Here is a 27,669-nt window from a genome sequence, read left to right as displayed (position 1 = left end):
GGCATAAAAATTGGCAAAAAAAACCGTCATAGTATAGTAAGCCATAAAATTGTTTAAAAAACGTCATAGTATAATAAAGAAAAAAAAGGAAAAAAAAAAGGGCATAGTATAGCAAGGCATAAAATTGTCCAAAAAAAAAATGTCATAGTATAGTAAGACATAAAAATGTCATAGTATAGTAAGGCATAAAAATGTCAAAAAAAACCATCATAGTATAGTAAGGCATAAAATGTAAAAAAAAATGTAGTAGTATAGTAAGACATAAAAATGCCATAGTATAGTAAGGCATAAAATTGTGAAAAAAAACATCATAGTATAGTAAGGCTTAAAAATTGTCATAAAAAACGACATAGTATAGTGAGGCATAAAATTGTGAAAAAAAACATCATAGTATAGTAAGGCATAAAAATTGTCAAAAAAAACGACAGTATAGTAAGGCATAAAATTGTCAAAAAAAACACCATTGTATAGTAAGGCATAAAAATTCTCAAAAAAAGGTCATAGTATAGTAAGGCATAAAAATGTCAAAAAAAACATTATAGTATAGTAAGGCATAAAATTGTCAAAAAAAAGTCATAGTATAGAAAGGCATAAAAATTGGCAAAAAAAACCGTCATAGTATAGTAAGCCATAAAATTGTTTAAAAAACGTCATAGTATAGTAAGGCATAAAAATGAAAAAAAAAAGTCATAGTATAGTACTGCATAAAATTGTCAAAAAAGGGGCATAGTATAGCAAGGCATAAAATTGTCCAAAAAAAAAATATCATAGTATAGTAAGACATAAAAATGTCATAGTATAGTAAGGCATAAAAATGTCAAAAAAAACCATCATAGTATAGTAAGGCATAAAATTGTCAAAAAAAAGTCATAATATAGTAAGGCATAAAAATTGGCAAAAAAAACCGTCATAGTATAGTAAGGCATAAAAATGTCAAAAAAAACCATCATAGTATAGTAAGGCATAAAATTGTCAAAAAAAAGTCATAGTATAGTAACGCATAAAAATTGTCAAAGAAAACGACATAGTATAGTAAGGCATAAAATTGTCAAAAAAAAGTCATAGTATAGTAAGGCATAAAAATTGTCAAAAAACTGTCATAGTATAGTAAGGAATAAAATTGTCAAAAAAAGGGCATAGTATAGCAAGGCATAAAATTGTCCAAAAAAAAAACATCATAGTATAGTAAGGCATAAAATGTAAAAAAAAACATCATAGTATAGTAAGGCATAAAATTGTCAAAAAAAAGTCATAGTATAGTAAGGCATAAAAATGTAAAAAAAACCGTCATAGTATAGTAAGCCATAAAAATGCTCATAGTATAGTAAGGCATAAAATTGTGAAAAAAAACATCATAGTATAGTAAGGCTTAAAAATTGTCATAAAAAACGACATAGTATAGTAAGGCATAAAATTGTGAAAAAAAAACATCATAGTATAGTAAGGCATAAAAATTGGCAAAAAAAACCGTCATAGTATAGTAAGGCATAAAATTGTCAAAAAAAAAGTCATAGTATAGTAAGGCATAAAAATGTCAAAAAAAACCATCACAGTATAGTAAGGCATAAAATGTAAAAAAAAAATGTAGTAGTATAGTAAGACATAAAAATGCCATAGTATAGTAAGGCATAAAAATTGTCAAAAAAAACGACATAGTATAGTAAGGCATAAAATTGTCAAAAAAACGACATAGTATAGTAAGGCATAAAAATGAAAAAAAAAAGTCATAGTATAGTACTGCATAAAATTGTCAAAAAAAACATCATAGTATATTAAGGCTTAAAATTGTCAAAAAAATGTCATAGTATAGCAAGGCATAAAAATGTCAAAAAACATGTCACAGTATACTAAGGCATAAAATTGTCAAAGTGCAGTAAGCCATAAAATCATCATAGTATAGTGAGGCATAAAAATGTCAAAAAAATTTCATCGTATTGTCAGGCATAAAAATGTCACAAAACGTAAGAGTATAGTAGGGCATAAAAATTTTCATATCATAGTAAAGCATTAAAAAGTCTAAAATTGTCATAAAATAGTATGTCATAAAAAACATTGTACTATAGTAAGGCATAAAAATTTCCAAAAACTTCATATTATAATATGGCATAAATTATGATAGCATAGTAACTCCTAAAAATCTATATAGTATATTTATTGAAAAACTACACTGAAGGTTGCGTTTGCTCATGGGCATCTTAATGGTCATTCAAACACATAAAAACACAGGATCCAGTCGCTGTTCCAATGATTTATTTCAACAGTTCAGGATCAGGTCATTGGTTTACATGAATGGATGGATGGATAGATGGATGATTTTTTGGTTCTCTGTTGTCTTTGTTTGGCTGGTTTGGAGCCTGGGAAAGGGCTTGCGTATGGATGGGTGGGGCTATATAACCTCTGGCTGTGGTTTATGAGATGATGGGTGATTTGCAGGCAAGTATTGCAAGTATTAGACTTGTGACTTAATAGTATGGCATAAAAACATCATATTATAGTAAGGCATAAAACATCATAGTATGCTATGGCATATAATGTGATAGTATTGTATGGCACAAAAATCTCATAGTATATTCAATGAAAAACTACATTGACAGTCGTGTTGGCTCATGGACATCTAAATGCTCATTCAAACACATAAAAACACATGATCCAGTAGTTGTTGCAAGGATTTATTTCAACAGTTCAGAATCAGGTCATTGGTTTACATGAATGGATGGATGAATAGATGGATGATTTTTCTTGGTTTTCTGTTGTCTTTGTTCTCCTGGTTTGGAGCCTTGCAGGGTTTCCATATGGATGGGTGGGGCTATATAACCTCTGGGTGTGGTTATCGAGATGATGGGTGATTTGCAGGATAGTATTGCAAGTATTAAATTTGTGATTTAACAGTAAGGCATAAAAATGTAAAAAAAAAATGTCAATGTATAATAAAGCATAAAATTGCCAAAAAAAATCATAGTATTTGAAGGCATTAAAACATCAAAAAACTTCCTTGCATAGTAAGGCATAAAAATGTCGCAAAACGTGTGTGGTAAGGCAGAAAACATCATAGTATAGCGAGTCATAAAAATCTCATACTATAGTCATTGAAAAACTACACTGAAGGTTGCGTTGGCTCATGGACATCTTAATGCTCATTCAAACATATACAAAGACAGGATCCAGTAGCTGTTCCAATGATTTATTTCGACAGGTTATTGGTTTACATGAATGGATGGCTGGATAGATGAATGATTTTCTTTAAACATCATAGTATAGTAAGGCATAAAAAAAATTCAAAGTATAGTAAGTCATAAAAATATCATATCACAGTATAGTAAGGCATGAAAACATCATAGTAGAGTAAGGCATTAAAAAGACATAGTATAGTAAGGCATAAAATTGTCAAAAAAAATTCATAGAATAGTAAGGAATGAAAACATCATAATATAGTAGGGTATAAACTTGTCAAAAAAAAGTCATAGTATAGTAAGGCGTTAAAAAAATAGTATAGTAAGGCATACAAATATCAAAAAAATGTCATTATATTACGGCATAAAAAATGTCATATAAAAGTAAAGCATAAAAAAGGTCATAGTATAGTGAGGCATAAAATTGTCAAAAAAGATATACTGTAGTAAGGAATTAAAATGTCAACAAAAATTATTATAGTATATTAAGGCTCTAAAATGTCAAAAAAAAATATCATAGTATAGTAAGGCATAAAAATGTCAAAACAATGTCATAGTATAGTATAGTAAGGTGTAAAAAAGGTCATAGTAAAGTAATACATAAAATATTTCATTGTATAATAAGGCTTTAAAATGTCAACAAAAATATCATAGCATAGTAAGATATAGAAATGTAAAAAAAAATGATATAGAATAGTAAGGCATAAAAATGTCAAAAACAATGTAATAGTATAGTAAGGCATAAAATTGTCAAAAAAAAGTCATAGTATAGGAAGTTGTAAAAAAAGGTCATAATATAGTAAGGCATTAAAACGTCAAAAAAAAGGTCATAGTATGGTAAGGCATAAAATTGACAAAAAAATGAAATAGTATAGTAGGGTATAAAAATGTAAAAAAAAAAAAGTCATAGTATAGTAAGGCATAAAAATATTTTTAAAAAATGTCATAGTATAGTAAGGCATAAAAATGTCAACAAAAATGTCACAGTATAATAAGGCATAAAAATGTAAAAAAAAAAAAACGTCATAGTTTAGTAAGGCATAAAATTGTCAAAACAAACGTCATAGTATAGTAATGCATAAAAATTGGCAAAAAAAAACGGTCATAATATAGTATTGCATAAAATTGACAAAAAAATGTCATACTATAGTAAGGCATAAAAATGTTTAAAAAACGTCATAGTATAGTAAGACATAAAAATGTTTTTTAAAAAAAGTCATTGTATCGTACTGCATAAAATTGTCAAAAAAGGGCATAGTATAGCAATGCATAAAATTGTCCAAAAAAAATTGTCATAGTATAGTAAGACATAAAAATGTCATAGTATAGTAAGGCATAAAAATGTCCAAAAAAATTGTCATAGTATAGTAAGACATAAAAATGTCATAGTATAGTAAGGCATAAAAATGTCAAAAAAAAACATCATAGTATAATAAGGCATAAAAATTAAAAAAAAAAAACGACATAGTATAGTAAGGCATAAAATTGTCAAAAAAAAGTCATAGTATAGTAAGGCATAAAAATTGGCAAAAAAACATCATAGTATAGTGAGCCATAAAATTGTTTAAAAAACGTCATAGTATAGTAAGGCATAAAATTGACAAAAAAAGGACATAGTATAGCAAGGCATAAAATTGTCCAAAAAAAAAATGTCATAGTATAGTAAGGCATAAAAATGTCAAAAAAAAGTCATAGTATAGAAAGGCATAAAAATGTAAAAAGAAAACATCATAGAATAGTAAGGCATAAAATTGTCAAAAAAACGTCATAGTAAAGTAAGGCATAAAAATGTCAAAAAAAATGTCATAGTATAGTATGGCATAAAATGAAAAAAAAATGTAGTAGTATAGTAAGACATAAAAATGCCATAGTATAGTACTGCATAAAATTGACAAAAAAAATGCCATAGTATAGTAAGGTATAAAAATGTTTTTTAAAAAAATGTCATAGTATATTAATGCATAAAAATGTCAAAAACAACGTCATAGTATAGTAAGACATAAATTTGCCAACAAAAATGTCATAGTATAATAGTGCATATAAATGTAAAAAAAAAAGGTCACAGTATAGTAAGATATAAAATTGTCCAAAAAAAAGGTCATAGTATAGTAAGGTATAAAAATGTGTCAAAAAAACGTCATAGTATAGCAAGGCATAAAAATCTAAAAAAAAAAACCCATCATAGAATAGTAAGGCATAAAATTGTCAAAAAAATGTCATAGTATATTAAGGCATAAAAATTGTCAAAAAAAAGTCATAGTATAGTAAGGCATAAAAATATAAAAAAAACCAAAAAAAAACAGGTCATAGTATAGTACTGCATAAAAATGTCAAAAACAACGTTATAGTATAATAAGGAATAAAAATGTCAAAAAAAAGGTCATAGTATAATAAATGCATAAAACTGTCACAAAAATCTCATAGTATAGTAAGGCATAAAATTGTCAAAAAAAATGTAATAGTATAATAAGGCATAAAAATTTCAAAAAAAAAAAAAAAAAGTCATAATATAGTAAGGCATAAAAATTCTCAAAGAAAAAGGCATATTGCCCCAGCAGACTGCAGCATAAAAAAGTACACTGGCCACCACTGACTGGTGGAAAAAAAAAAGAAAGAAAGAAAGGACCCAGGCCCAGAATTCAAACTCAAAAGACATAAAAACATCATTAAATAGTCATCATTTGTGGACAAACTCTGCATGCTCTGCCTGGAAAGACGGACACATTAATTTTAGCTAGCTGTACTGGAGGGATTTTTACTGGCAATAAAACATGAGAGACGATATTTAACTTAATAGAAACATAGCGAATTTAATGCAAAACAAATAATACTCAACCAATAAAGCCAGCATCAACTTTTATCTGCGTTTGAGGTCATGAATATTGTTTTGTCCATAGACACTCTGTTGCTCTGAGGATTACCCATAATCCTTTGCCATTACTACTCAGTGTAAGTACAGTAGGTGGCCTAGTTCTTCCATTTAATGGGATTTAACCTGAACCTTTTCAACTATGTTACAAATACACAATATTATTTTCACTTCATCAGGCTATAAAATTTTACTTTTTCCTTGCGAAAAACTGGATATTTTGAACAGCTTGAAATTCATGTCTTCACTACAGCCATATTGTGTGTACAGGAAGAAAAAGTGACAGGAGAAAGAGCATAGGAACCATAAATGGGTTTGTACAGCTTATGAGTATTGGAACAGATTCATGACATTTACTGTGTTTATGTTGATGAAGGAAACTATAAACTAGAATTCATAAACATTAGTTAAAGGACATGAGTAAACATGGTACGGTCACTGAGGCTGTACTTAAGCACTGCTTTGAGCTAAATGGTAACATCTGACATTAGCATTGATGCAGGTTACCACATATGTAAAAAGGTTCACATCTCATTTGTGCTAACATTTGCTAATTAGCCAACCAATGATGTTATTTGTGCTGCAGGAGGCGTGTTAATCCAGGAGCACATAAGGCGAGAAGATCGGACTCTCCACTGGCTGCTGGAGCGATGTGGGAACAGGTATCAGGTTATGTCCAACCAGTCCAGGACCTCGGAGGTTCAGGTTAAACAACTCTTTGAGAAGATCCAGAAGATGATGGAGGTGAACAAGCGTCCCAGGGAAATCCAGAACATGATGTACACCCAGCTGAGACGCGATGTGAGCATGAGGGTGGAGGAGAGGAGGTGGCAGGGGAGAGTAGAGGACATAGAAATGACAGTGATGGGTGATGTGCGTGACAGGAGGTCAAGACCAAGGCGGCAGATATCCTCAAAATGGCAACAAATGTCCAGAGGTACATAGGAACTTTGTCATTTTGCCCACAATCAGCAAAAAAACTGGAATAAAACATGTATAAGTTGTGTAACATGTGAAAACCTCTGCACTGTGTGTAACTGCAGGATTCTCAGCAGAGCCCGTTGTGTTTAAACCTGCCCTCGGCCTCATCCTGCTGGGAAGGAGGAAATCAGGGAAGAGCTCAGCAGGCAACTTGATCCTGGACAGAGAAGAGTTTCAGACCAACATTAAGACCACCAGGTGCTCTGTAGGCTACAGGGAAGTATCAGGGTGGTCTGTCACGGTGGTCGACACCCCCGGGTGGAGTCTGTTCGGTCTGGCCAATCCTGAGCAGGTCAGGACAGAGATCAGTCTGAGCCCGTCTCTGTGTCCTGTGAGAAGCAGAGTGGCGTTCCTGCTGGCTGTTCCGGTGGACTCGTTCAGAGAGAAGGACAGACGAGCTGTGGAGACATACCTCAGTGTCCTGGGGGACAACGTTTGGAGAAGCTCTGTGGTGTTGTTCACCTACGGAGAGGTGCTGAGAGGAAAGGCGATACAGAAACACATCGAGGGGAAGGGGGAGCCTCTTCAGTGGGTGCTGGACAGATGTGGTCGCCGGCATCATGTGTTTCATACAGGAGACGAAACTGAAGTCACTCAGTTAATGCAGAAGGTGGCGCGACTGTAGAAGTTATTTCAAAACAAAAAATAAAGAGAAAATCTTTTCTTTAAATGAACAAACCACCAATTTTGCACATGAATCAGTTTACTCATGAGGAGCACTACAAGTGACTAAATAACAAGATATGCCATTCTTCTTTTCTAGGACAAGATGAACATGTAATAATGCAAATGGTACAAAAATGTAAACAAAGATATAGAAGGTGAAGGATATTTAAACATAACACGGCATTACAAATTATCAATCTATCTATCTATCTATGTCTATATGTCTATATATATTTATGTGTATGTATTCCATATATATATGTGTGTATGTCTATATATATATATATATATATATATAAATTTATACATATATAAATCATACATATTATAAACATAAAAAAACAAACAAAAAAAAATATATACAGTATATATATATACTTTTTTATATATATTAATTTTTTTTTTGCAGTCTATGTCTATAACAACATGAAAATATAACGTAAAGAAATACGCTCAATATGTTCATTTTAAGTCTGTGTATATATCATGTGTGAATATGTGAATAAACATAAGGATCCAAATAAAATCTGTCGTACATGAATTTAACACGAAAACATTCAGAGGTTATTTAAGGTCAATCATTGCTATTGGTTTACAGCGCGTCTCCTCCGACCAATAAAATCCCTCTAAATGAAACTTATCCTTATGAAGAGGAAGTTCAGCAACAAGCTAACGCTGCCGTTGACCGGTGACTGGCAGCTACGTTATGCTTTGTCCTCACCGGGCCCGATAAGTCTCTTATTGATTTTATTTGATCAGTAAGGCGGTCTCGCGGCTCCAGGAAGACGTCGGCTGAAATAATGTTGACAGCCTTAGCGTGTGGAGCTGTGGTGTTTCCGGGTCTTTTCTACAGCTTCAGGAAAATACTGAAGTCAACTTTCACACACTGGAGTGATGCCGACGTGGTTTCTGTCAGTGAGAGGTCAGCGCTGAACTCCCTTTAAGATATGAAGCGGTTTCACGTTGTCGGGCTTATCTTTACATTTACACACGTTGGTAGAAGTTTGATTTATATTATGAGTTATTATGAAGAGCTGGTTAATTCGGCTTTCATATAATGGCCCAATGGCGCCTTTTAGTAAAGTTTAGTAAAGAGTCCTCACTCTCCTCATATAAATACACACATACGATAATAAACCGTATGAACCTTTTTAAAAAGTTGGATTTTTACTCAGTTGTTCAGTCATGTTTATATATTATATCGACTGAAGACACCGAACAAGACCTCTGAGTGGATAAACTACTTAAGTATTATTTTATCATGTATGCATTGGTGCCTAAAAGCAAGACACCAAATAAATTACCATGTGTTTAAATGGAGTTTCGTGTAATTATCTGTGTTGCACAATTGTCATTTTCAACTCTGTTTCTTCAGGCTGGTTTCCGCCATTCATGCATCTCTGGCTACTGCAGCTGGAGTAAGAGTCGTGACGTCATGCAGCGACGTAATGACGGACAGGTGGGATAATCACACACAGTTAAACCAGGTGTCAGGTAAAGGTGTTTGAACAGTCTATGTCGACAAAACATCCTGCAGTAACTTATATTATATATACTTATTTGTATATATATATATACACTTATATATAGTAATCAGTAAAACTGTTTTCTGTCTCACCACAGTCACTGGATGGTCAATGGGTTTGCTGTGTTTGGAGCTCCATATATGGCCCACGACATCTATGCCATGTACCTGAGCCACTTTCATAATCAGAGGGTCAGAGGTCAAATCAGTGAACACAGCGGCCACTCTCTGCAGACGGTGAAGGCTTTCCTCGTCAAGGACTGGATGTTGATCCTGCATCACCTGACGCTGCTCCTCATTTTCATGCCAATTACTCTGGTAAGAACAAGGAGGAATCACAGTGTGTTTACATGTGATTGGTCGGTTCAGTATGAACACACACACACACACACACACACACACACACACACACACACACACACACACACACACACACACACTGACTGAGCTGTGTGTGTGATTTGCAGTTCCTCAGAAGAGGACTGGGTGATTTCTTTATCGGCTGCATGTTCACCACAGAGTTCAGCACTCCCTTCGTCTCTATAGGAAAGATCCTGATCCAGGTAAACCACCACATCCGCACCTGCCGTTCTGGTATCCTGATCTCCAGACCAATACCGTCAGAGTTCTGTCTGTTCCAGTTTTACAAAATGGCCGCTTTAAAAGTGTCTGACATCAGCAAAAGTCAGTAGATTATATTGCACATTATTCCTGCTGGGCTCCATTGTTTAGTCATTTTTACGTTGTTAATTGTTAATTTAAAAAATGTACTGGAGTCCATGGAAAGTTTATTAAAAACGTACGAAAAATAAAGCTGCAACGAGTCCTAAATAGACCAAAACATGTGAGGACGTGACGTTGTTGTCCTCAGTGGCTGTGAAGCAGCGTCAGAGGCATAAGATGTAAAAATTAAAAAAGAAACTGAGCCTTTTATTTAGAATCATAAATCTGTCCTAAGCAGTTTGAGGGTTTGAACAAATTAGCCAGAGATTCGTCCAACTACATTTTTATGCCATAAATTCAAAAGCAGTTTAATTTTGGTGAAATGCATCAGAACAAAAAGATGCGTCTCTGTTCTGGTGCAGTAACGTGTTAATGTGATGTGTTTTTACATTTAACATTAGCATTCGCTTTTAGACTTTAAGATATTTTCCTCCAGTTCTTCCACCATCTTGGTTAAATTCTCTGTCTCTCGTGTTTCTCCCCGGACGTCCAGCTGGGCCTCGACAACACCAGGCTGCACAGACTCAACGGCATCGTCGTCCTTCTGAGCTTCTTCACCTGTCGGATCCTGATCTTCCCCTTCATGTACTGGATGTACGGCCGACAGTTTGGGATCCCCCTGCACCGAGTGCCCTTCCACCTGCCCCTGCACTGCAACGTGGGTAACCTGGTGATCCTGGCCCCGCAGATATACTGGTTCATCCTGCTGCTGAAGAAAGCGAAGAGACTCTACCTGAGACAGAAGAGAGGCAGAGGAGACGGGAACAAAGACGGACCAAAGACAAGCTGAGGAGTCCAAACATTTCTTCTAGAATAAAAAAAACTTTATTTTCTTCTCCAAATCTTGAATTTTTTTCTTGTTAAATTATGACATTTTCAAATCATGTTTTTTTTTTTGCAAAACATTAAATTTTTTTCTCAAAATATACTGTGACTTTTTTCCTCAAAGCTTCAACTTTACTATGTGATAATTTCTCTGGTTGTTTTGCACTACATCCTTTTGTTGCTTTTTATCTGTGAATTATGTAATTAATGTTTGAATTGCAGTTTTTGTTGATGTTTTACTACTTTACAGAGAATATTTTTGTATACATTTTTTTTTGCTTTCTGATTAATAAAATGATTAAATTATACCTGCTGCCTATGAATACAGTTAGATGGCTTCTGTTGCCACTGGATGTGTAATCAAATAAATGCCATAAAGAAGAATGTACCACCCAGACTGCTTTTTCTTTTTCAGTCCGTGCCTGTTGAAGCACCTCTCCACTAATTCTCTGAATGGAAAAGAAGGATTTCAACATTTTTGGGGGGGAGGAGGATTAGATTTCAAACATTACTGCCTGAGGACAAAGGTGGAATGGCTTTTCTTTGTTTGGAAGTCTATTATAAAGCAGCGTCTTATTTGTTGATGTGATGCTGATTGTGACGCTACAGTGAAAAGTATTTAGCACAAAGTCAAATAAGCGTTCCTCTCCAGTCTGTTTTGGTGGATGAAACATTTCAAAAGAACCATTTAGACACACGGATGAACTGGACTTCTTTCTAGACATCTGGTTAAAAAAATTCAGACCAAAAGTCCAGAGACTGATATTGATATTTATTTAGGAAATGTGCCAAGTGGGCTCAGAAACCACGACAGGTATTTATGACAGATTTGTACAACCAGGAAACAGCTGAACATCGAGTTTCTGTCTGAGACATGCTACTAAAAAAACTGGAAAAACTGGATATTATATTTGAGTCACACCTGGATCATAAAGTCCTCTGTGATTTTAAAGGACAATCAGGGACATTAAAGACCTACTGACCTCGATACTGCACTGTTACTCAATTTCTTTTGTTTTCCTGTCTTCATGTGATCTGTGGTGACTCTTGTCTTTGTTAAAATAATAATGATAAAAATAAAGTAAAAGAATTGAATTATGTATTGACAGTAATTCTGTCCCCCAGGTGTACCCTGGATAAATTTGTAATTAAACTGTAAATGTACTCTCTACTTGTCTCAGCCTCCATGTCCTGGTCAGGAACAGTTTAATTTCAGTAGAAAGTAGAAATGATTGTGACTGATGCAGCACAAAAACACATTTGCTGTGAAATGTTGTCTTTTTATTGAATCAGATTACAAACACGTCATTTTGCAGTAAGTCCATGAATCAGCTGAGTACAGCGTGTGACACTGATCTGAAATCTACAGACGGAGTTTTGACTGTTTGAACCCTCATAACCCCAATTGAAAAAAAAAAAAAATCAACGCGCGTCTGCCGACACGAGCTGAGCAATCTTCTGCTGCAGCACGACCTTCATCTCCTGGTTCTCCAGGTTGTCCGTGATGGTGGTGAAGAAGTGCCGGGTGTTGTCGCTCTCCAGCGGGCTGCTGCTCTCTGGAAAGGCGGCCATGATGGCTTCGTAGTGGCTGAGGATTTCCAGACTGGACAGGAACAGCGGTTCACACTGGCCTCTGGGCATCATCACCTGACAGAGGGAAAGATCACCATAGACTTTAAGTTAAACTCTAATAAGTAAGGGAGAATACTGGCACATTAATTAGGAAATGTAAACACACACGATGTCATGTGTCTCCAGTTTTACTGTCTGGTTAATGAAAGTTCATTCACAGAATCAGAATCTATCAGTGTTAACGTTAATTCTTACCTGGATGTGCTGAACATGGCAGAAGAGCTGGCTGAGAACAAACAGGACTTCCTGGCTGGGAGCTGTCTCCACCTCCTTCTCCATTTGTGACTCCTCTGACTTCACAGCAGACGTTTCTGCGTCTCTGGACATGTTCGAGGCTTTGTCTGAAGAGCAGGGAGGATTTGAGTCTCTAGACGTTGGTGCTTTAGGAGGCGTTGAAGCCGAGACAGTCCAGGCTCCAGATGATGGAAGAGGCAGCTTGGCTCTCACTGAGCTCATCATCTCCCTCACGGCGTGGGCGTATAACCTGCCGACGTGTGCCCAGCCGTGCGGCGCTGACAGCCAGTGTGAGCAGCTGGACCCGCAGAGCAGCTGAAGGACTCGCAGCAGGAGAACCGACAGGCGGAGCTCACACGAAAACCTCCTCAGATCCAGGAGGGGCAGATAGTCCACGTACTCGAGCGAGAAGGGGACGTGGAGGCGACCGGAGGTGATGAGCTCCCTCAGGACTCCCAACAGCCGGGACCACTGGGAGACGGAGCACCAGGGGAGAGTCTGGGTCAGAGCCACCAGCAGCCCTTTGCTGAACATGCCCACGTGGTCGGGCCGGCGCTGGTCCAGAGAAAGGCAGGACAACATGGTGGACTTCAGGGAGTCCGATATGGAGCAGCACTCCATCCAGGCCAGAAGGCCGCTGCCCTGGCCATACTGAGGCAGGTCCAAACCGGACCAGTCCTGCAGAGGAGGGAGACCAGAGACCAGGTCCAAAGAAAGATGATCAGTTCACTTTGATCAACAATGAAAGAGAAACAAAAACAAATGACCCAGTTTCTTCAGGCGGATCAGTAACAAATCTGCTGTGACCAGTAGATGCTGTAATTAATCCTGCTGCTCAAAATTCAAAGTTCAAAGCTTATCACGAACTATTCAAAGATTATTTTACTGCATTTACTGCGAAGAACTTGGGTGGATCTGTGTTTATGGTCTAAAGTTAAACAACTGTAACTGTCACACTGGACTGAGCCAGCCACTACTCTGCAGGTTTTAACCTCGTATCACAAGTCATGGAAAACAACAACAACCAAAGTCTGACTTTCCCGCTGCTTCAGCATGTTGAACATTTCATCGTTTACATCATGTGCACACAAAGGCTGATCAGAAACCTGGCAAAGTGTTTATATGCGACAGTATCAGAGTATTACAGCCAGCTGAAACCAGGATATGATGTTTACATGTGGTACACAAAACCAGGACACTCCAACAACCCCACGATTACTGAGATGCTGGTATAAGGCTGCAACTAAAAATTATTTTTTATTATTGACTCATCTGATCATTTTTGTTGATTGATTGATAGATTCACTGTTCAATTTGTGAAAAATACCCATCACAGTCCAGTGTGACATTTTCAATAGTCTTCTTTTGTCTGACCAACAGTTAGAAACCCAAATATTAAACCCAGATATTCAGTTTATAATGATACAAAATACAAAATAGCTACAAAACCCTCAGAACTGAGCAGCTGAAAATAAAGAATATTTGACATTTTCGCTTTTAAAATGACAGAATCAACTATTTTATTATAAAAATACTTGCAATTCGTAATTCACTAGTTCTTACCTGCTCAGGTAAATCACACACGGCCAGCAGAGATGAAGGAACTTCATTTTTAAAGTGCTCCCCCCACACGGGCTTCAGGTGGAACCTGACTGTCCAGTCCAGTTCCTCCATCTTGTTGTAGAGCCAGAAAAGAGCTCTGGACCAGCTGCTGGGGGCCGCCGCCACCTCTGCACCCATCACCTCCCCCAGTGTGGCCAGCACCAACACCAGCAGCTCCATGGTGTCCATGGACCAGTGGTGGACAGCGCCCTCTGGTGGCTGCTCCCAGAACCTACAGAGTGTGTTAAAATCGAAGGCAGGTCACAGTTAATACTTAACTTCTTCTTAACGTGATACTAACTGTTCAAACAATATAATAATAGTTGGTATCTGAACCTGAATTAAAGGATAAAACAACAGTTACTATACAAACCTGAGAGCCTGGTTGTGCAGCTGTGCCAGGACGTAAAGCAGGGGAAAAGGAGAGCAGTCCAACACCCAGTGAGGAGAAGCCGGATCCTGGACATCCACACACAGAGCAGTGTGGAGAAGTTGTACACTCAGTTCTATATCACAGGAACTGTGAGCTGGAGGGAATATAAAGGAATGCAGAGAACCAGACAGGCTTTCTTTACTCAAACACTTTGATAAGTAATTCTTCTGTAATAATCAAGATGTTTTACATTAACTAAAAAGATAAAATCACAGTTCATAGAGTTTTAAAGCCTGAATATCACAGGACACTCACTCGTCGTGGAAAGGTTCGGCAGGACAAAGATGTTCACGACCTCCTGAGGAGGCAGAAAACACTGCTTCCTTTCTTCTCCCTCCACTTCTATGACTGGCATCATCAGGAGACCCAGGAACTTGAGGAGCTGCTCCTTTTCACTGGCCAACAATGATTTGTTCTTGATCATGTCCTGCAGACACCTGCAGAGCAGGCTGCTCCCACTCCAAGCATCCTTTCCTTCATCTATATTTTCCTTTGCCTCTTTTCTCTCTTTTTCATGACGTTCAGCTTCATCTTTTCTTCCCTTCTGTCGCCTGAGTCCAGGCAGCAGCTGAAGGATCTGAGCCATAAGAGAGAAAGCCCCCTTGTTGAAAACAGCTGAGTGACAACACGACCTCAAAGCGGCTTCTGGGTTCTGAAAGGCCACTCGAGCCACTAAAGAGGCCGCTGTGTTCAGATTGCCCTGCGACACTGCTGCTGTCGCTCCACCCCCTCCCTGGATGATGCAGTTGAATGCCATGTTGAGCTCCTGCTCAAATCCATCAGTTACAGAAGAGGGAACAGGGTGCCCAAAAAAACCCCTGGGGGACAATCTCAACATGGCAGCCAACGATTTGTTCTTGTCTTCTAACGAAAGTGCTGAGAAAATGTCTGCAGTGACTTTCATTAGCTTCCTGCACTGGCTCACATCTGAGCTCCCGCTGTGGAGTTTAGTCATGAGGGTGGAGGCGAGGTCGAGCAGCGTAATGTGCTGCCGGAAGGCCGCCTGGTTCTTTTCCAGGCAGTCCAGCCAGTGCTCGTCACAGGAGGCCCAGCTCCTCTCACTGGCAAATAACACAGCAAAGTTCTGATAGTCTTCCAGGCGATGACTTATGATGATCATAGTGACCTTTGCATCCACCTCGGGGGTTGTCTGTGTGTCGGGGAAAGCCAGTGACTTCAGCAAATCTCTGAGTATATTCTTCTCAGTCTCTTGAACATCCGTCTCAGGCAGAACTCTCTGGACACTTTGTTCTAGTTTAAACGCAGAGTAACTAAGATTAGCGCTGTCATACGCTCTCAGGAGGCCACTGTTCAGCCAGAACTGTGTGAGGTCTGTTATCATCTTCAAGGCTTCCCCAAGCTTCAGCTTCGTGGGTTGAAACTGAGACGGTGTGTGAGAGGCACGTAAGTCTCTCTGCGCCTCCTGAATAAGTTCAGGACTCAGTCTCTCATAATTCTTTTCTTTGATGCTGACGGCTTTAGACAACATGTGCATCTTCTGTTTGGTTGGAAGTGAGACCTCTTTGTCTATAAGTAAGGTTGTGTAAAGAGAATCAAGGGAAATGGAGAGGGCTTGGAGACAGAGATCTGTTGAGGATATGTGATCTTTCATGTCTTTAAGTGCGTGAAGGAGAATGTGCAGGACATCAGTGCTTTGTGAAGATGCAAGTTGATCTGATGTGTCTAGCCTTAACCTCTTGGCAGCCTGAGGGGACACACTGGAGGACTTAGAGGACAGACGAGCAAACTGGTTGGCAAACATCGCCTCTATGCTTTCCTCTCCTCCTCCTCCTTTCTGTTCGCTTCTGCCCTTCCACAGTTCCCACCACACCTCCAGAAAAAGCCGAACATCCTCCTCTTTAGTAGGGCTGCTTTTCACATACTGTATTAGCCTTTCAAGTTCAACACAGATCTGAGATTGAGGAAGACATAGAAGGAAATTGGCAAAAACATCTGCAGCTTCCATTGACCTCACCAGCTCCAGCAGGACAACATGGTTGACCTCAGGGAGGCCACTCTGGAGAGGGAAGAAAGGGTTCTCCCTCCACGATGTCTCTACATCCTCTTCAGCCTGTCTGCACAACAGCTTCAACCACACAACACAAACAATTTTCTTTCTCCAGCAGCCAGCCACAGAGTTGAGATGACCACTGAGTTTATCCTGTCCACAGATTTCTCTGACTGCCTCCAGGACTGGACGACCCACCCTACTCCAGTCAGCTTTCTCAAGGGAGCACAGGGATGAGGGGAGACACAGTTTATCAGCCAGGAGGAAGGCACCCTGGAGGACTGCTGAATCTGAAAACATAAAAGAGCAGGTTCAAAACAACTTCATCCATTCATGAACTGACAACTATCCAATTCTGAATCTTTGTTCACTCCTACAGATAGAGACGCACACAGCCGTGTTAACATAACTAGTGCTGCAACAAATGACTTTTATTCTCGTTTAATCTGATGATAATCTTTACCTAAAAATGTCAGAAAAAAGAGAAAATAAATGCCAGTATGTTGCCCTACACCCCAAGGTGGAATCAACAAATTCCCTGTTTTATCTGACAAACATTTCAAAACCCAAACATGTTGGGTTTACTATTATGTATAACAAATAAAAGCAGCATCATTATCACATTGGAAATCAGAAAATTTTGCAGTTTTGCTTGAAAAATTACTGAAACATGTAATTGATTATCAAACTAGTTGCTTGTTCATTTTCTTTATACTAATCGACTAATCATTCCAACTCTAAACACACATATTAATACCTTATCATTAAATAATAATCTCCTTTATCAGATAAAAATAATCTGATTCTCATCTGTTAAAATACGAATCTAAATTTAGAATCCCCTTTTTTATTTTGGCATTGGACTATTTCACAAATCGTAATCTACTTCCATAGATTATCAATGTTTGGCTATGGTTTTCCTGTTAACCTCACCATTTTCTATCGCCACAATAAACCCTAGAGCCCAGAACAGTATGAACTATTTGATTAGACTGATATTTAGTGCTATTAAACAATTTTTTGCAAATAAAGCCAAATTTATATTGTTTGGCATATAATAATAAACAAGGCAGCTTTAATATGCAATACTTTAAATTAAGTATAGCATCATGTTGACCACATAGGAAAAGATTTTGTGTTTCAGAATAAAATACAAAACGTTTACGTTACCTTTGTCCATCATTAATGTCCTAGCTTAGCTGCTGCATGTAGCTAAAGGAAAGTCGTTAGCTTATTTTAGTCCCGTTTTCATTTCCCATTCATGGTCAATAGTTTGTTCCACTGAGTGAATATAGTCCAATAAACAACTGCTACTTCGCATTTATGGTAATTAAGTCCGTTCAGTCGGTAAAGTCCGTCACTCTCAGGAGGTTTTCACAAGTTTGCGGCAGCATGTCAACAGTTTCGTATAAAGCGCTTCCGCTGTTCCGCGTCAACGAGTCAGAAACCAAGAGGGACGCGCTTCTGTGACGTCACAGCGCCACCTCAGGACGAACTGAGAACTAACAGCTGGTTCGGCGTCAAAATGAAACCTGTTAAATCTGTTAAATAACGTTCGCTCCGTGTTGAGTTTTCAAAGATTTTCAGTGACAACAAGGAAATAAGTGCTTCATCTTTACTGTCCTGATTTAACGTGTAACAGAGCATACATTATATTTCACCAAATTTAATTATTACGCAATAAATTTAAGGCACAGACATAATACAGCCTATCATTTACATTTTCTTAACATTTATTGTACACATTTTAAAATATTTTGTCTGTGATATTTTAACCGTTTACCACGTGACAGGAGGTGCAGGAAAAGCAAGGCGCAGTTTTTTTTTACTGTAAAATGAAAGTGAAAGTATCTCTTCAACTGTGAACAAGCAAGCGCAGTCCGCGATCAACAAGGGGATTTCTACCAATGCACAATCATGGGATTAATCTTAAAGATATTACTGTACTTGTACCTGTGTGCAGGTAAGTTATTGACTTGACTTGACTCAAATTAGTTACAGATTGAGGCTTTATTGGTGCTTGTAAGTGTCCGGTGAACACGTCTTTTAACTTATAAGACATGAATGAAATGACTGCTATACAACCCTGTAGCTACTTACAGTATTATACTGCACTATACTGTACTACTATACTATAGTATACTATACTGTACAGTACTTAATATACTGCACCATACTGTACTACTATACTATAATGTACTTACTATACTATACTGTACCGTAAAGTACTATACTGTACTATACCGCACCATACTGTACTACTATATTATACTGTTCTGTACTATACTATACTTAATATACTACACAATACCATACTACTATACTATACTGTACTATACTATACTTTAACATACTATACTACACCATACTGTACTACTATACTATACTATGCTTTAACATACTATACTATACTAAATTATACCATACTACATTGCACTAAATGAAGTGTTAGCCGACCATAGTGATTGGTTGTGTGTCTCCCAGGTGTCCAGTGTGTCCATCAGATGTCATGGCTGCCCTGTCAGTTCATTGATGAGAGCGTGTTTGTGAATGCTGAGAATCTCCCTGAGACTAAGCTCATCCACAGAGAAGCCATGCTGCAGTTTGGTCAAAAAGGAGACGCTCCTCTTAACCCACGAGGCATCACGTTCCTGGTCACGGGCGGTAAGACCTGTCACCTGTCTCCTGAACAGACCGAGAACTGTTCTATTCTTTTGTATTCTATTATTTTCTATTCTATATTCTGTATTCTGCTCTAGGATCTAAGCTGGACCTGCGGCGGTATGTGGACGGAGTGGAGGCAGAGCAGTTGGAGTGTGAGGTGCGTAGGTACAGCACAGAGGGCATCCATGTGCGCTGGCCCGTCCAGGGGGCCCATGAGTACAACCGCTGGTTCACCTGCACCGTTAAACACAGCAAGGGCCTGTTCACCGCCACTGGCTTCCTCCGACACCCGTCTGACCAGCCTCCCCCAGGACAGCAGGACTTCCGCCGCTGGCCTGCCATCCAGGACGGAGAGATACTCACAACAACAGGTAACACACCGGCTTTAATAATATCAGTCCCGTGTTGCAGTTTAATCAAAACACATCTGTCTCATCTGCCTCTGTTTCATCACATCTATTTCCACAGTTGCCATGGTCATTAAAACACAGTCTCCATCGGTGACAGCAGGCCTGAGCTCCCAACAAAAGCTTCACTGCCAGTTTGCTCTTGACCACAAGGGGCCAAACGTCACCGTGGAGTGGCACTTTCAGTATCGCGGGGAGAGAAACAAACTCTTCAGCCACAACAGCCGCTCAGGTCAAACCGAGGGGTCTGGAGTTGGGATGAAGAGCCTTGCAGCCGGGGATGCTTCCTACATCCTCCCCTTTGCCAAGATGAGCAGCGAAGGGATGTACATTTGTTCAGTGGCAGTGAATCCACTGTTCATCAATCTGGATATAAATCTGCATATCCAAGGTGAGAAAGACTGGTTTAAAATGATAGTATTCATAATGTAATCATGATACCGTCTACTTTATATATGAAAAAGGAAATGTAAAGTAAGGTAGAACATATTTTAATCGTGAGCCCTTTAGGCAGGTATCTCCAAACTGGCAGCAGGTGTATGTGCATAAATAGATAACATGTTCTCTTTTGTTAGATGTCTAGCTGTCTCTGGATTTGTTTTTTTTATTTATTACATGTGAAGACCGTTACATTAGTCGAAGCATTACAAAATAAAAGCACGAATCTCAATACTGAACCAATTTAGCACAATTCCTTAGATAAAAGAAGTAAGATGATGATCCTGCCAATGTGAGTCTCAAAATTAAGGCTGGAATCAAAAAACAAACCAAGGTTTTTAATGCTTAAAGAAATAACCCTAACCCTATTTCAGTTAAATTATAGGACTGATACAATACTCATACCTGAATATTAAGCTGCAGCCAGGAGATGGTTAGCATAGCTTTGCATTAAGACCAGAAACATGTGGCAACTGCACTGACTTCTGTTGCCTGGCAACCGCATGATGACAACTGTTGGAACTGTTGGGTTTCTCTCTGTTATATCATAAGGTCCTGACCTGACCCTGTAAACTGCCTTGAGGTAATCTATGTTATGATTTGGCACTATATGAATAAGGGAAGTCACTGCTCCTGGCTAGCTTTTCTGTTTCTTTTCTTTATGCTAAGCTAAGCTAATTGGCTGTACAGAATGATAGAAACGTTTAAAGAATCTTCTCCTCTGCTGTAACTTGCAGCAAGAGAGTGAGAGGAAGTGTATTTCCTTTAATGTGCCTCAGTGATTTGTCATGAGGAAGATAAGTTTACTCTTTGCTTCATCTCAGCCGACCGCATGGAGTTCCCCTAGGGGATAAATAAAGTATCTCTCTCTCTCTCTCTCTCTCTCTTGGCTCATGTACATTAAATAAGGGCTGCAGCTGACCTTACTTTGCTTGTTACTGAATGTTTTAGTCTATAAGTGTTAGAAAACAGTGTAAACTGTCCGATTTCACCTGTTTTGTCAGGCAGTTCAAAATCAAAGATATTAATGTTACAATGATAGAGAACCAAAAAACACCCAACAGTTTCTCACTTCTGAGAAGCTTAAACCAGTAAATAGTTCGTATTCTCACTTGATAAAAGTCTCAACTACCATCATTTGGGAATTTCATAAGGAGAGAAAAGTTTCATTTGATTTTTTTCCCCTCCTCTCCTCAGAGACCCCCCGTGTCTCCCTCAACATTGGACCCACTCTCGTCCTGCAGGAGGGCGGGGAGCAGAAGGTCATTTGCGAAGCGGAGAACTATTACCCTCTGGACGTGGAGATAGTTTGGTACGAACAGGACCCGGCGGTGTCCGGCCAGAGGGTCGGCGCTCCTCTCCCCAGGCCACTCCAGAACGTTCTGCTGTCCAGCCACAAGCACAACAGCGACAAGACGTACTCGGTCTCGGCTTTCTTCTACCTCCAAGCTCGGCTCAGGGACTCGGGGAGACAGTTTACGTGCAGCGTCTCCCACCGGTCCCTGAGGGTGCCCATCAAAAAGAGCTTCATCCTGGCTGTTGAAGGTGAGAGGAAACTGCACTGTAGTACCACAAGCTACCACACGGTGGCAGCAGAGGAACATAACTGACACCTGACGACTTCCTGTTGTCTGTTCTCTCCGCTCAGAGCCAGGCAGCTGGGTGTTTAACCTCACTGTTGGCGTCATTGTGGTCACACTGCTGGCCTTTCTGTTCGTGATGGTGTTTTACCTGTACTCAGGTGGGTGTGGAGATCCTCATGCTAACAGGCTGATGAAAGGATGAGCGGCCGTGATGATCCAGGAGTATCATTAGTTAATGAGGAATATATTTATGCAGTTTTAAGTTAACACGCTAGATTCAAAGATACAGGGAAATAATATAATCAGATGTTTGGGTGCCAATGACATGAAAACACATGAAAACTACAGTATTAAAATCACTCTGACATATGTGTTCATGCCCAAAAGAGTAATTATCATTTATTTTCTCCACAGAAAAAAGGAAATCAGTGCAGGTAAGACAATATGAAAACAAAATTGTTGTGTTTTAACTTCACCGTCGCCCTCAGTGCAAACAAATATTTAATTTAATTTCTATATCTCTGCCTGTGTTTGTGTCTGAGCAGAAGAAACCATACTGAAGAAACCAACGATGTCCTGAGCCCAAAATCACAGGCACCAGTGAAGGCAGACTGTCTCCCTCACTCTCTCACTCATTCATTTTTATTTAGACTATCTTAGATGTTTGACTTTTGTTTGTTTTGAAAGGTGAGTTTGGGTTTCTGTGAAAATGAATGGGTTTTTTTTTTTTAAGAAGTCTTTATGATTTTGCTTTGATTGTGTTCAGACTAAAAACATGATGCTGAAGTAAATCTCTGGGTGAACAGTGATTGTCACATTACTACACCGGTGATAATGCAACAATTGCAGGTTAAAGGTACCGAGTTTTTGACCAGTAGTAGTAGTAGGCGCACTGTGGAGCTATGTTTAAACAAGTGGGTTTGCACGAACAGGCAACATGGCACACACTCCTGCCGTTGGTGTGATGTAAAGCAATGCCTTAACAAAACCAGTGAAGAAGAAGAAGACTGCTAGCTAGAGAACATGGATGTAAACAATGTACTGTTTAAAATACTTTATACATTGAACATATGAAACTCTGAATGTAAGTATAAAGTTGTTTATTTTGAAGAAAACTCCACAGAGTGAATTTGAAACGTCAGATTTATTCCTGAATGTAATGAATGGGGCAATAATCCTAAATCTATAAATACAATATACCTACCAGGTATTGTAAAAATTACTATCGATATTTAAATTGTATATATACTTTTATAATTACATTACAAAATTTCACAAGCATCATAGCACGGGCGACTAATGACCTTTTAATGGCTGTTGGCGGTCGTTGTTTTTCTAGACCTTAGCACTGGCTTTTGTTACAGTCAATCACAACAGATTGAGGCAGTGTGCCGTTTTATTATCAGCTGTAACATCACGGCAAAACTCGGCACTTACTGTGGCAGGAAGTACCACAGAGGTGGTTTGAAGTTTGGCTGACACATCTTTGTCACTGCTATAGCATCACAATGGTGCAAGATACAGTCACAAAACTTTATAGGTATGTAGATGAGATGAAAATGAAGAATGTGTTCGAGGATGGGTGTGGTGAACATCAAGATTATCTCTGGTTTTCCCTGTGCATGCTTCCTCTGGGACATATTATCCATAGACACGGTGTTTCGATTCGTCTTTATGCCGATGACACTCAGGTGTACTTTTCTGTTAGAGCCACTGATCCTGACATGCTGAGTTCACTACATGACTGTGTATGTGACGTCAAAAAGTGGAAGTCATAAAATTTAACTCAAGTCAATCAGAGATGTCAGTAATTGGTTCCCAGCACGGAGCAAATCTGGTTCCCTGTTGGAAAAACATCAATTTGCTGCAAATGATATTGGCTTTTGGTTTGACAATCACTGAAGCTTTGAGCATCACACCACAAAACTTGTGCAGTCTTGTTTTTATCATCTTATTTAATTTAACCAATTATTTCCAAAATACTATTTTATATTTCAAAGACACAGAGACCAGTTTTACACGCCTTCATCTCCTCAGGCCTCAACTGTTCCAACAGCCTCTTCACCTGCCTCAACCAACAATCTATTAACCAGCTCCAGACTGTACTGAACTCAGCCGACAGGTCTTTAACAAGATCCAACAGAACTGATCACATCACACCTGCTCTTTCCCAGGCTCCCTGTGTTTTAGAATTGGTTTTAAGATGTTACGGTTGACTTTTAAGGCTCCTCATGTCTTATATCCGATCTCTTCGTCTCATATGAGCCAGTATGTAGCCTGAGATCCTCGGGCAGCCAAGCTATGGAAGAAACTGCCTGAGGAAATCAGGTCAGCAGAGTCACAGTCCTCTTTTAAATCTTAAAGCAAACTTTTATCTGAGCTTTTCCTGATTTGACTTGATTTTTATTGTTCGCTCTTTGGCTGCCGACACTGTCATTGGTTTTATTTGTTTAATTTGCTTATTACTCTATATAAGTTTTTACGATGTGCTTGTTTTGAAGTTGTTGCCTTGTGTGTTGTAAATAATAGATAATAGATAATTATTAAGATAAAGATAAAGATTAAGATAATTATTATTACAATTCATTGATTCGAAAAATTATATTATCAAACGGTGTGAATGAATAAGTAAGAAAACTGTTTCTCTGAAATGTCCAAATGTCCTTTGTAAGTTAAATTTTGGACATAAGTGAAAGATAAAACTAAAAAATTTTTTCACACACTAACCCTCTTATTATCTGTTTTCTCTGGCGAAACTGATCTAACATCAGCAGGATTCTCCTCTGCTCCACTTTAGCTTTCTTTTAAGACAGTAATCCCACTCGTACATATAAATAAAGAAAAACTGCTATAAGACATTACGTAGCACTTGTACTGCTGACATTAGATTTCACACAAATAAAAAGAAAATTCAAATCATATGCTTTTGCAGAATAATTGCAATAATTAATGTTTAAAAACAACAAACTCGCAAAAATACACACAAGCAAAAGGTGTAAAATCTACTAGACCTTTTGACAACATCAATAACAGATGCCTCTCCCCGGCAGCTCGGCACCGGGGTGAGAGGGGGTGAGCTAGCTGCCTCCCCTGCTAGCTAGCAAAGATACAATAGGCAAATATTTTATACAAACAACCTGATTCAGTTGAATAACTCAAAAAAAAAACTGTTAATTTGACTTTAAAATTCCAATATATAATGTTGTGTGTATATGAAATAACTGAAGTTATAGTCACATTGAGTAAGTGTTTAATAAACATAAAAATGATCACAGAGCAACCTGATAATTTTGTGTCATATAACGTACATTTCTTGTTAATATGATGTATAAATTAAATGCAAAAAAAAATATTCTGTTCAACTGACATAAATTTACAGACAGACAAAGGTCATGTGATACAGTTATTTTGTGGTGTCCTCATAACTTTCATGTCACTGTATTAAACTAAAAGTTTTGTGTTCAGGCTGTTTCCAATAAACTTTTAAGTTGAATGAGCAAATTGAAATTTACAGTGCAGCTCCACTGGTCAGTCAGGTCTGAGGCCACTTACAGGGATAAACAGAGCTTTACTTAGACTGATTCCAGATGTGTGTTTGTGTGTGTGCTACCAGCAACCTGCGCCCTAAGGGGTAAAGTGTGTGTGTCTGCATTCATGTGTGTGTGTGTGTGTGTGTGTGTGTGTGTGTGTGTGTGTGTGTGTGTGGCAGCACTAAACCTGTCTCGGAGAAAAAGAGAGAGTTAGAGAGTGAGGAGGAAAAACCAAAAAAAGAAAGAAAGAAAATGAATTAAAGAAACGGTAACTTTTGATGTTCTTTGAAGAAATGCCACGACCAAACAGAAGAGAAGAGAACAAAATAAAAACCTCCTAAAGACACAGACGCACGCTAACAATCAGCTCCAGGATCAACACAGCTGGTCGCCGGAACAGATACCATCAGTATTTCCAGATAAGATGCTCGTGGAGCAATTTGAGACACTGTGGTAAAAATTACCACGAATAAATACATGAGTGATTTGATGATACATGATGTAAAATGCGAGTTAGAGGCCAAAAAAAGCCTGACAGAGTCAAGAGAAAGTTTAAAAGGTCTAATGTCTTTGGGTGCCTGCCATATTCAATCTGATGGTTGAACGCTCTCGTTGAACACGCTGCAGAAATGATTAAAAAATGACACACATCCTGGGAAAAGACTTGTAGGTTGCTGCAGGATGTAAACATGTAAAATGTCCCACGGCCAAACCCAAAATTGAGCAACACGCTCAAATAAGACTCATGATAAGAGAAATAATCCTTCGAAGGCTGAATTTCCCAACACAGATCATGTAACTTTATCCTTCCTTACATGCTATTTCAGGGGCTTTTTTGACCCTGGCTGGGAATACTGAATACTATATTTGGCATAATAACTGTCTAATTAAAACCAGTAAAATAGGCAGAAATCTTGGCCGTGGTTGCTCCAGTGGAAAATGCATCTATATTGGTTTCAGGCTTAATAAACAACCAGGTCTCTGAGGGGCTTGGTTTTGGTCCTGACATTTGAACAGAGGTTTTCATATCTGCTGGGAAACATTCAGACCAACGCAGGCATGCAGGCGGCTTCAGGTCAGCGGGGAACGGCAACAAGAACAGACCGACGACAGGATCTATCCGTCACAGACAGGTTGTTCCAGAGAATCAGATGAGTGTTGAGACGTTACATGTCGTATCAGTTCTGTGTAATTATCCAGTCATGTGATCTTCAGACGATAAGATGGTTTGTATGATGGGAGGCAAGTCGGGGCTGGTCCTGGAGATCGGGTGATATCACTGTGGATGGGGTGGAGGTTTAAACCACAAACCTCATGGTGGCGCTACAGGAAAAGTCAGACGATCACCAAAGTCATCTGGGTTCATCCTCTGGGGAATATGAATGCCTGTGCTAAATTTCACAGCAATCCATCCAGTAAGTGTTGAGATATTAGCCACACGTACGGTGGCCCTGAGAGGTCAACGCACTGCGTATCAGCACACACATGCACACACGGTACAACTGTTTTATAAGAAAAGCTACGTGTTGTCAAGGTAACAGTAATGGCGAGCACAGCTGGTGACACAAAGCTAAAATCCTTTGCGATGCACGACATTTACGAAGGGCCACATCCTTCGTGCACAGCGTGGCCCCCATGAATTGGGTCGCAGCTTTAGGGTCACGCCCCTTTCTGTGTGGCAGTCGGCTCGATACGGACGACATCGCCTCGGTGTCACAGTGTGTTTATAAGGTTACTGAGGTTGATCCCGCCGCGTTCCCACAGAGACACGGTAACTTAAACTCAGTGGAAATTTCATGTCAAGAGCACAATGTCCCATAAATGTGTGTGTGTGTGTGTGTGTGTGTGTGTGTGTGTGTGTGAACAGACCACTGGCCACACGCTTAACTACTGCACGCACAATGCAAAACTCCATGTAGACCTTGTGGAAAACTCACTGTCTTGGTGTGTATGTGTGTGTGTGTGTGTGTGTGTGTGTGTGTGTGTGTTGTGGCTTCAGCTCTTCTCTCCCCGTCTCCCCTTCCCTTCCTCCTCACCACAAATACTTCACTTTTATTTCCTCCTCACTGCTCACTCTCTCTCTCTCTCTCCCTCTCTCTCTTTCTGCGCTCCTCATCATCTCTGAATAATAAACAGCTGTAATGGCGGTCCGGCCGTCTGGCTCTCCTCTCCTCAGCTGTTGTGACAGATCAGGAATAACACCGGACCGATTCCCAACACAAAGGGTGTTTGGAAAAGCAAAGTGGCTAATTTCCGTCACCGTTCTCTCTCCGACAGACCTCGACTCACTCGGTTTATGTTCAAACTCAACTCTCCTCCCTGCCAGGTGAGGTCAGGTTGCACCAATCCATAAAAAAGAAAAAGAAAAAGAGAAGTACA

General features: G+C 38.8%; 4 protein-coding genes across 5 annotated transcripts; 3 read left to right on the top strand and 1 right to left on the bottom strand.

Annotated features, from left to right (window-relative positions):
- Nucleotides 1–6,645: 6,645 nt before the first annotated feature.
- On the top strand, nt 6,646–7,651 carry LOC111671311 (GTPase IMAP family member 9-like). The gene is made up of 2 exons (XM_023428414.2): nt 6,646–6,976; nt 7,083–7,651. Exons 1-2 carry the CDS (start codon nt 6,712–6,714, stop codon nt 7,643–7,645), a joined length of 828 nt encoding a protein of 275 aa, XP_023284182.1. The 5' UTR covers nt 6,646–6,711; the 3' UTR covers nt 7,646–7,651.
- Nucleotides 7,652–8,340: 689 nt separating this feature from the next.
- Nucleotides 8,341–11,143, top strand: LOC111671285 (TLC domain containing 3A). The gene is made up of 5 exons (XM_023428378.2): nt 8,341–8,608; nt 9,062–9,145; nt 9,310–9,529; nt 9,679–9,774; nt 10,428–11,143. The coding sequence occupies exons 1-5, from the start codon at nt 8,487–8,489 to the stop codon at nt 10,722–10,724; spliced, it is 819 nt and encodes a 272-aa protein (XP_023284146.1). The 5' UTR covers nt 8,341–8,486; the 3' UTR covers nt 10,725–11,143.
- Nucleotides 11,144–12,018: 875 nt separating this feature from the next.
- Nucleotides 12,019–18,085, bottom strand: gemin4 (gem (nuclear organelle) associated protein 4). 2 transcript variants are annotated; one of them, XM_023428376.2, is made up of 6 exons: nt 17,839–18,085; nt 14,916–16,958; nt 14,601–14,754; nt 14,189–14,459; nt 12,587–13,303; nt 12,019–12,406 (listed from the first exon to the last, which is right to left on the bottom strand). In XM_023428376.2, the coding sequence occupies exons 1-6, from the start codon at nt 17,849–17,851 to the stop codon at nt 12,182–12,184; spliced, it is 3,423 nt and encodes a 1,140-aa protein (XP_023284144.1). In that variant the 5' UTR covers nt 17,852–18,085; the 3' UTR covers nt 12,019–12,181. The 2 variants fall into 2 exon arrangements, with proteins under 2 accessions (XP_023284144.1, XP_087035988.1); XM_087179862.1 differs by lacking the exon at nt 17,839–18,085 and having other exon boundaries at nt 14,916–16,968.
- Nucleotides 18,086–18,504: 419 nt separating this feature from the next.
- Nucleotides 18,505–25,261, top strand: LOC111671284 (tapasin-related protein-like). Its single transcript, XM_023428377.2, has 8 exons — nt 18,505–18,631; nt 19,153–19,332; nt 19,428–19,703; nt 19,801–20,130; nt 21,375–21,722; nt 21,826–21,918; nt 22,175–22,194; nt 22,306–25,261. Exons 1-8 carry the CDS (start codon nt 18,586–18,588, stop codon nt 22,318–22,320), a joined length of 1,308 nt encoding a protein of 435 aa, XP_023284145.1. The 5' UTR covers nt 18,505–18,585; the 3' UTR covers nt 22,321–25,261.
- The last annotated feature ends 2,408 nt before the right edge of the window (nt 25,262–27,669 follow it).

This window comes from Seriola lalandi, unplaced genomic scaffold (assembly GCF_002814215.2).
Source record: "Seriola lalandi dorsalis isolate HSWRI2012SDOR001 ecotype SW California unplaced genomic scaffold, Sedor1 jcf7180002054874, whole genome shotgun sequence".
Classification (NCBI taxonomy): domain Eukaryota; kingdom Metazoa; phylum Chordata; class Actinopteri; order Carangiformes; family Carangidae; genus Seriola; species Seriola lalandi.
The sequence above is the reverse complement of the archived record's forward strand: the minus strand, read 5'-3'. Positions and strand labels throughout refer to the sequence as shown.

Bases quoted from the DNA above. Each gene is read 5' to 3' on its own strand.
- LOC111671285 (XM_023428378.2), top strand. From the start codon at position 8,487: ATGTTGACAGCCTTAGCGTGTGGAGCTGTGGTGTTTCCGGGTCTTTTC. The intron at 9,530-9,678 runs GTAAGAACAAGG...TGTGATTTGCAG, and splicing joins TTTTCATGCCAATTACTCTG to TTCCTCAGAAGAGGACTGGG. The intron at 9,775-10,427 runs GTAAACCACCAC...CCGGACGTCCAG, and splicing joins TAGGAAAGATCCTGATCCAG to CTGGGCCTCGACAACACCAG.
- gemin4 (XM_023428376.2), bottom strand. The intron at 14,755-14,915 runs GTGAGTGTCCTG...TATTCCCTCCAG, and splicing joins GCCGAACCTTTCCACGACGA to CTCACAGTTCCTGTGATATA. The intron at 12,407-12,586 runs GTAAGAATTAAC...TCCCTCTGTCAG, and splicing joins GCCATGTTCAGCACATCCAG to GTGATGATGCCCAGAGGCCA.
- LOC111671284 (XM_023428377.2), top strand. From the start codon at position 18,586: ATGGGATTAATCTTAAAGATATTACTGTACTTGTACCTGTGTGCAG. The intron at 19,333-19,427 runs GTAAGACCTGTC...ATTCTGCTCTAG, and splicing joins CACGTTCCTGGTCACGGGCG to GATCTAAGCTGGACCTGCGG. The intron at 21,919-22,174 runs GTGGGTGTGGAG...TTTTCTCCACAG, and splicing joins GGTGTTTTACCTGTACTCAG to AAAAAAGGAAATCAGTGCAG.
- LOC111671311 (XM_023428414.2), top strand. From the start codon at position 6,712: ATGTCCAACCAGTCCAGGACCTCGGAGGTTCAGGTTAAACAACTCTTT. The intron at 6,977-7,082 runs GTACATAGGAAC...GTGTAACTGCAG, and splicing joins ATGGCAACAAATGTCCAGAG to GATTCTCAGCAGAGCCCGTT.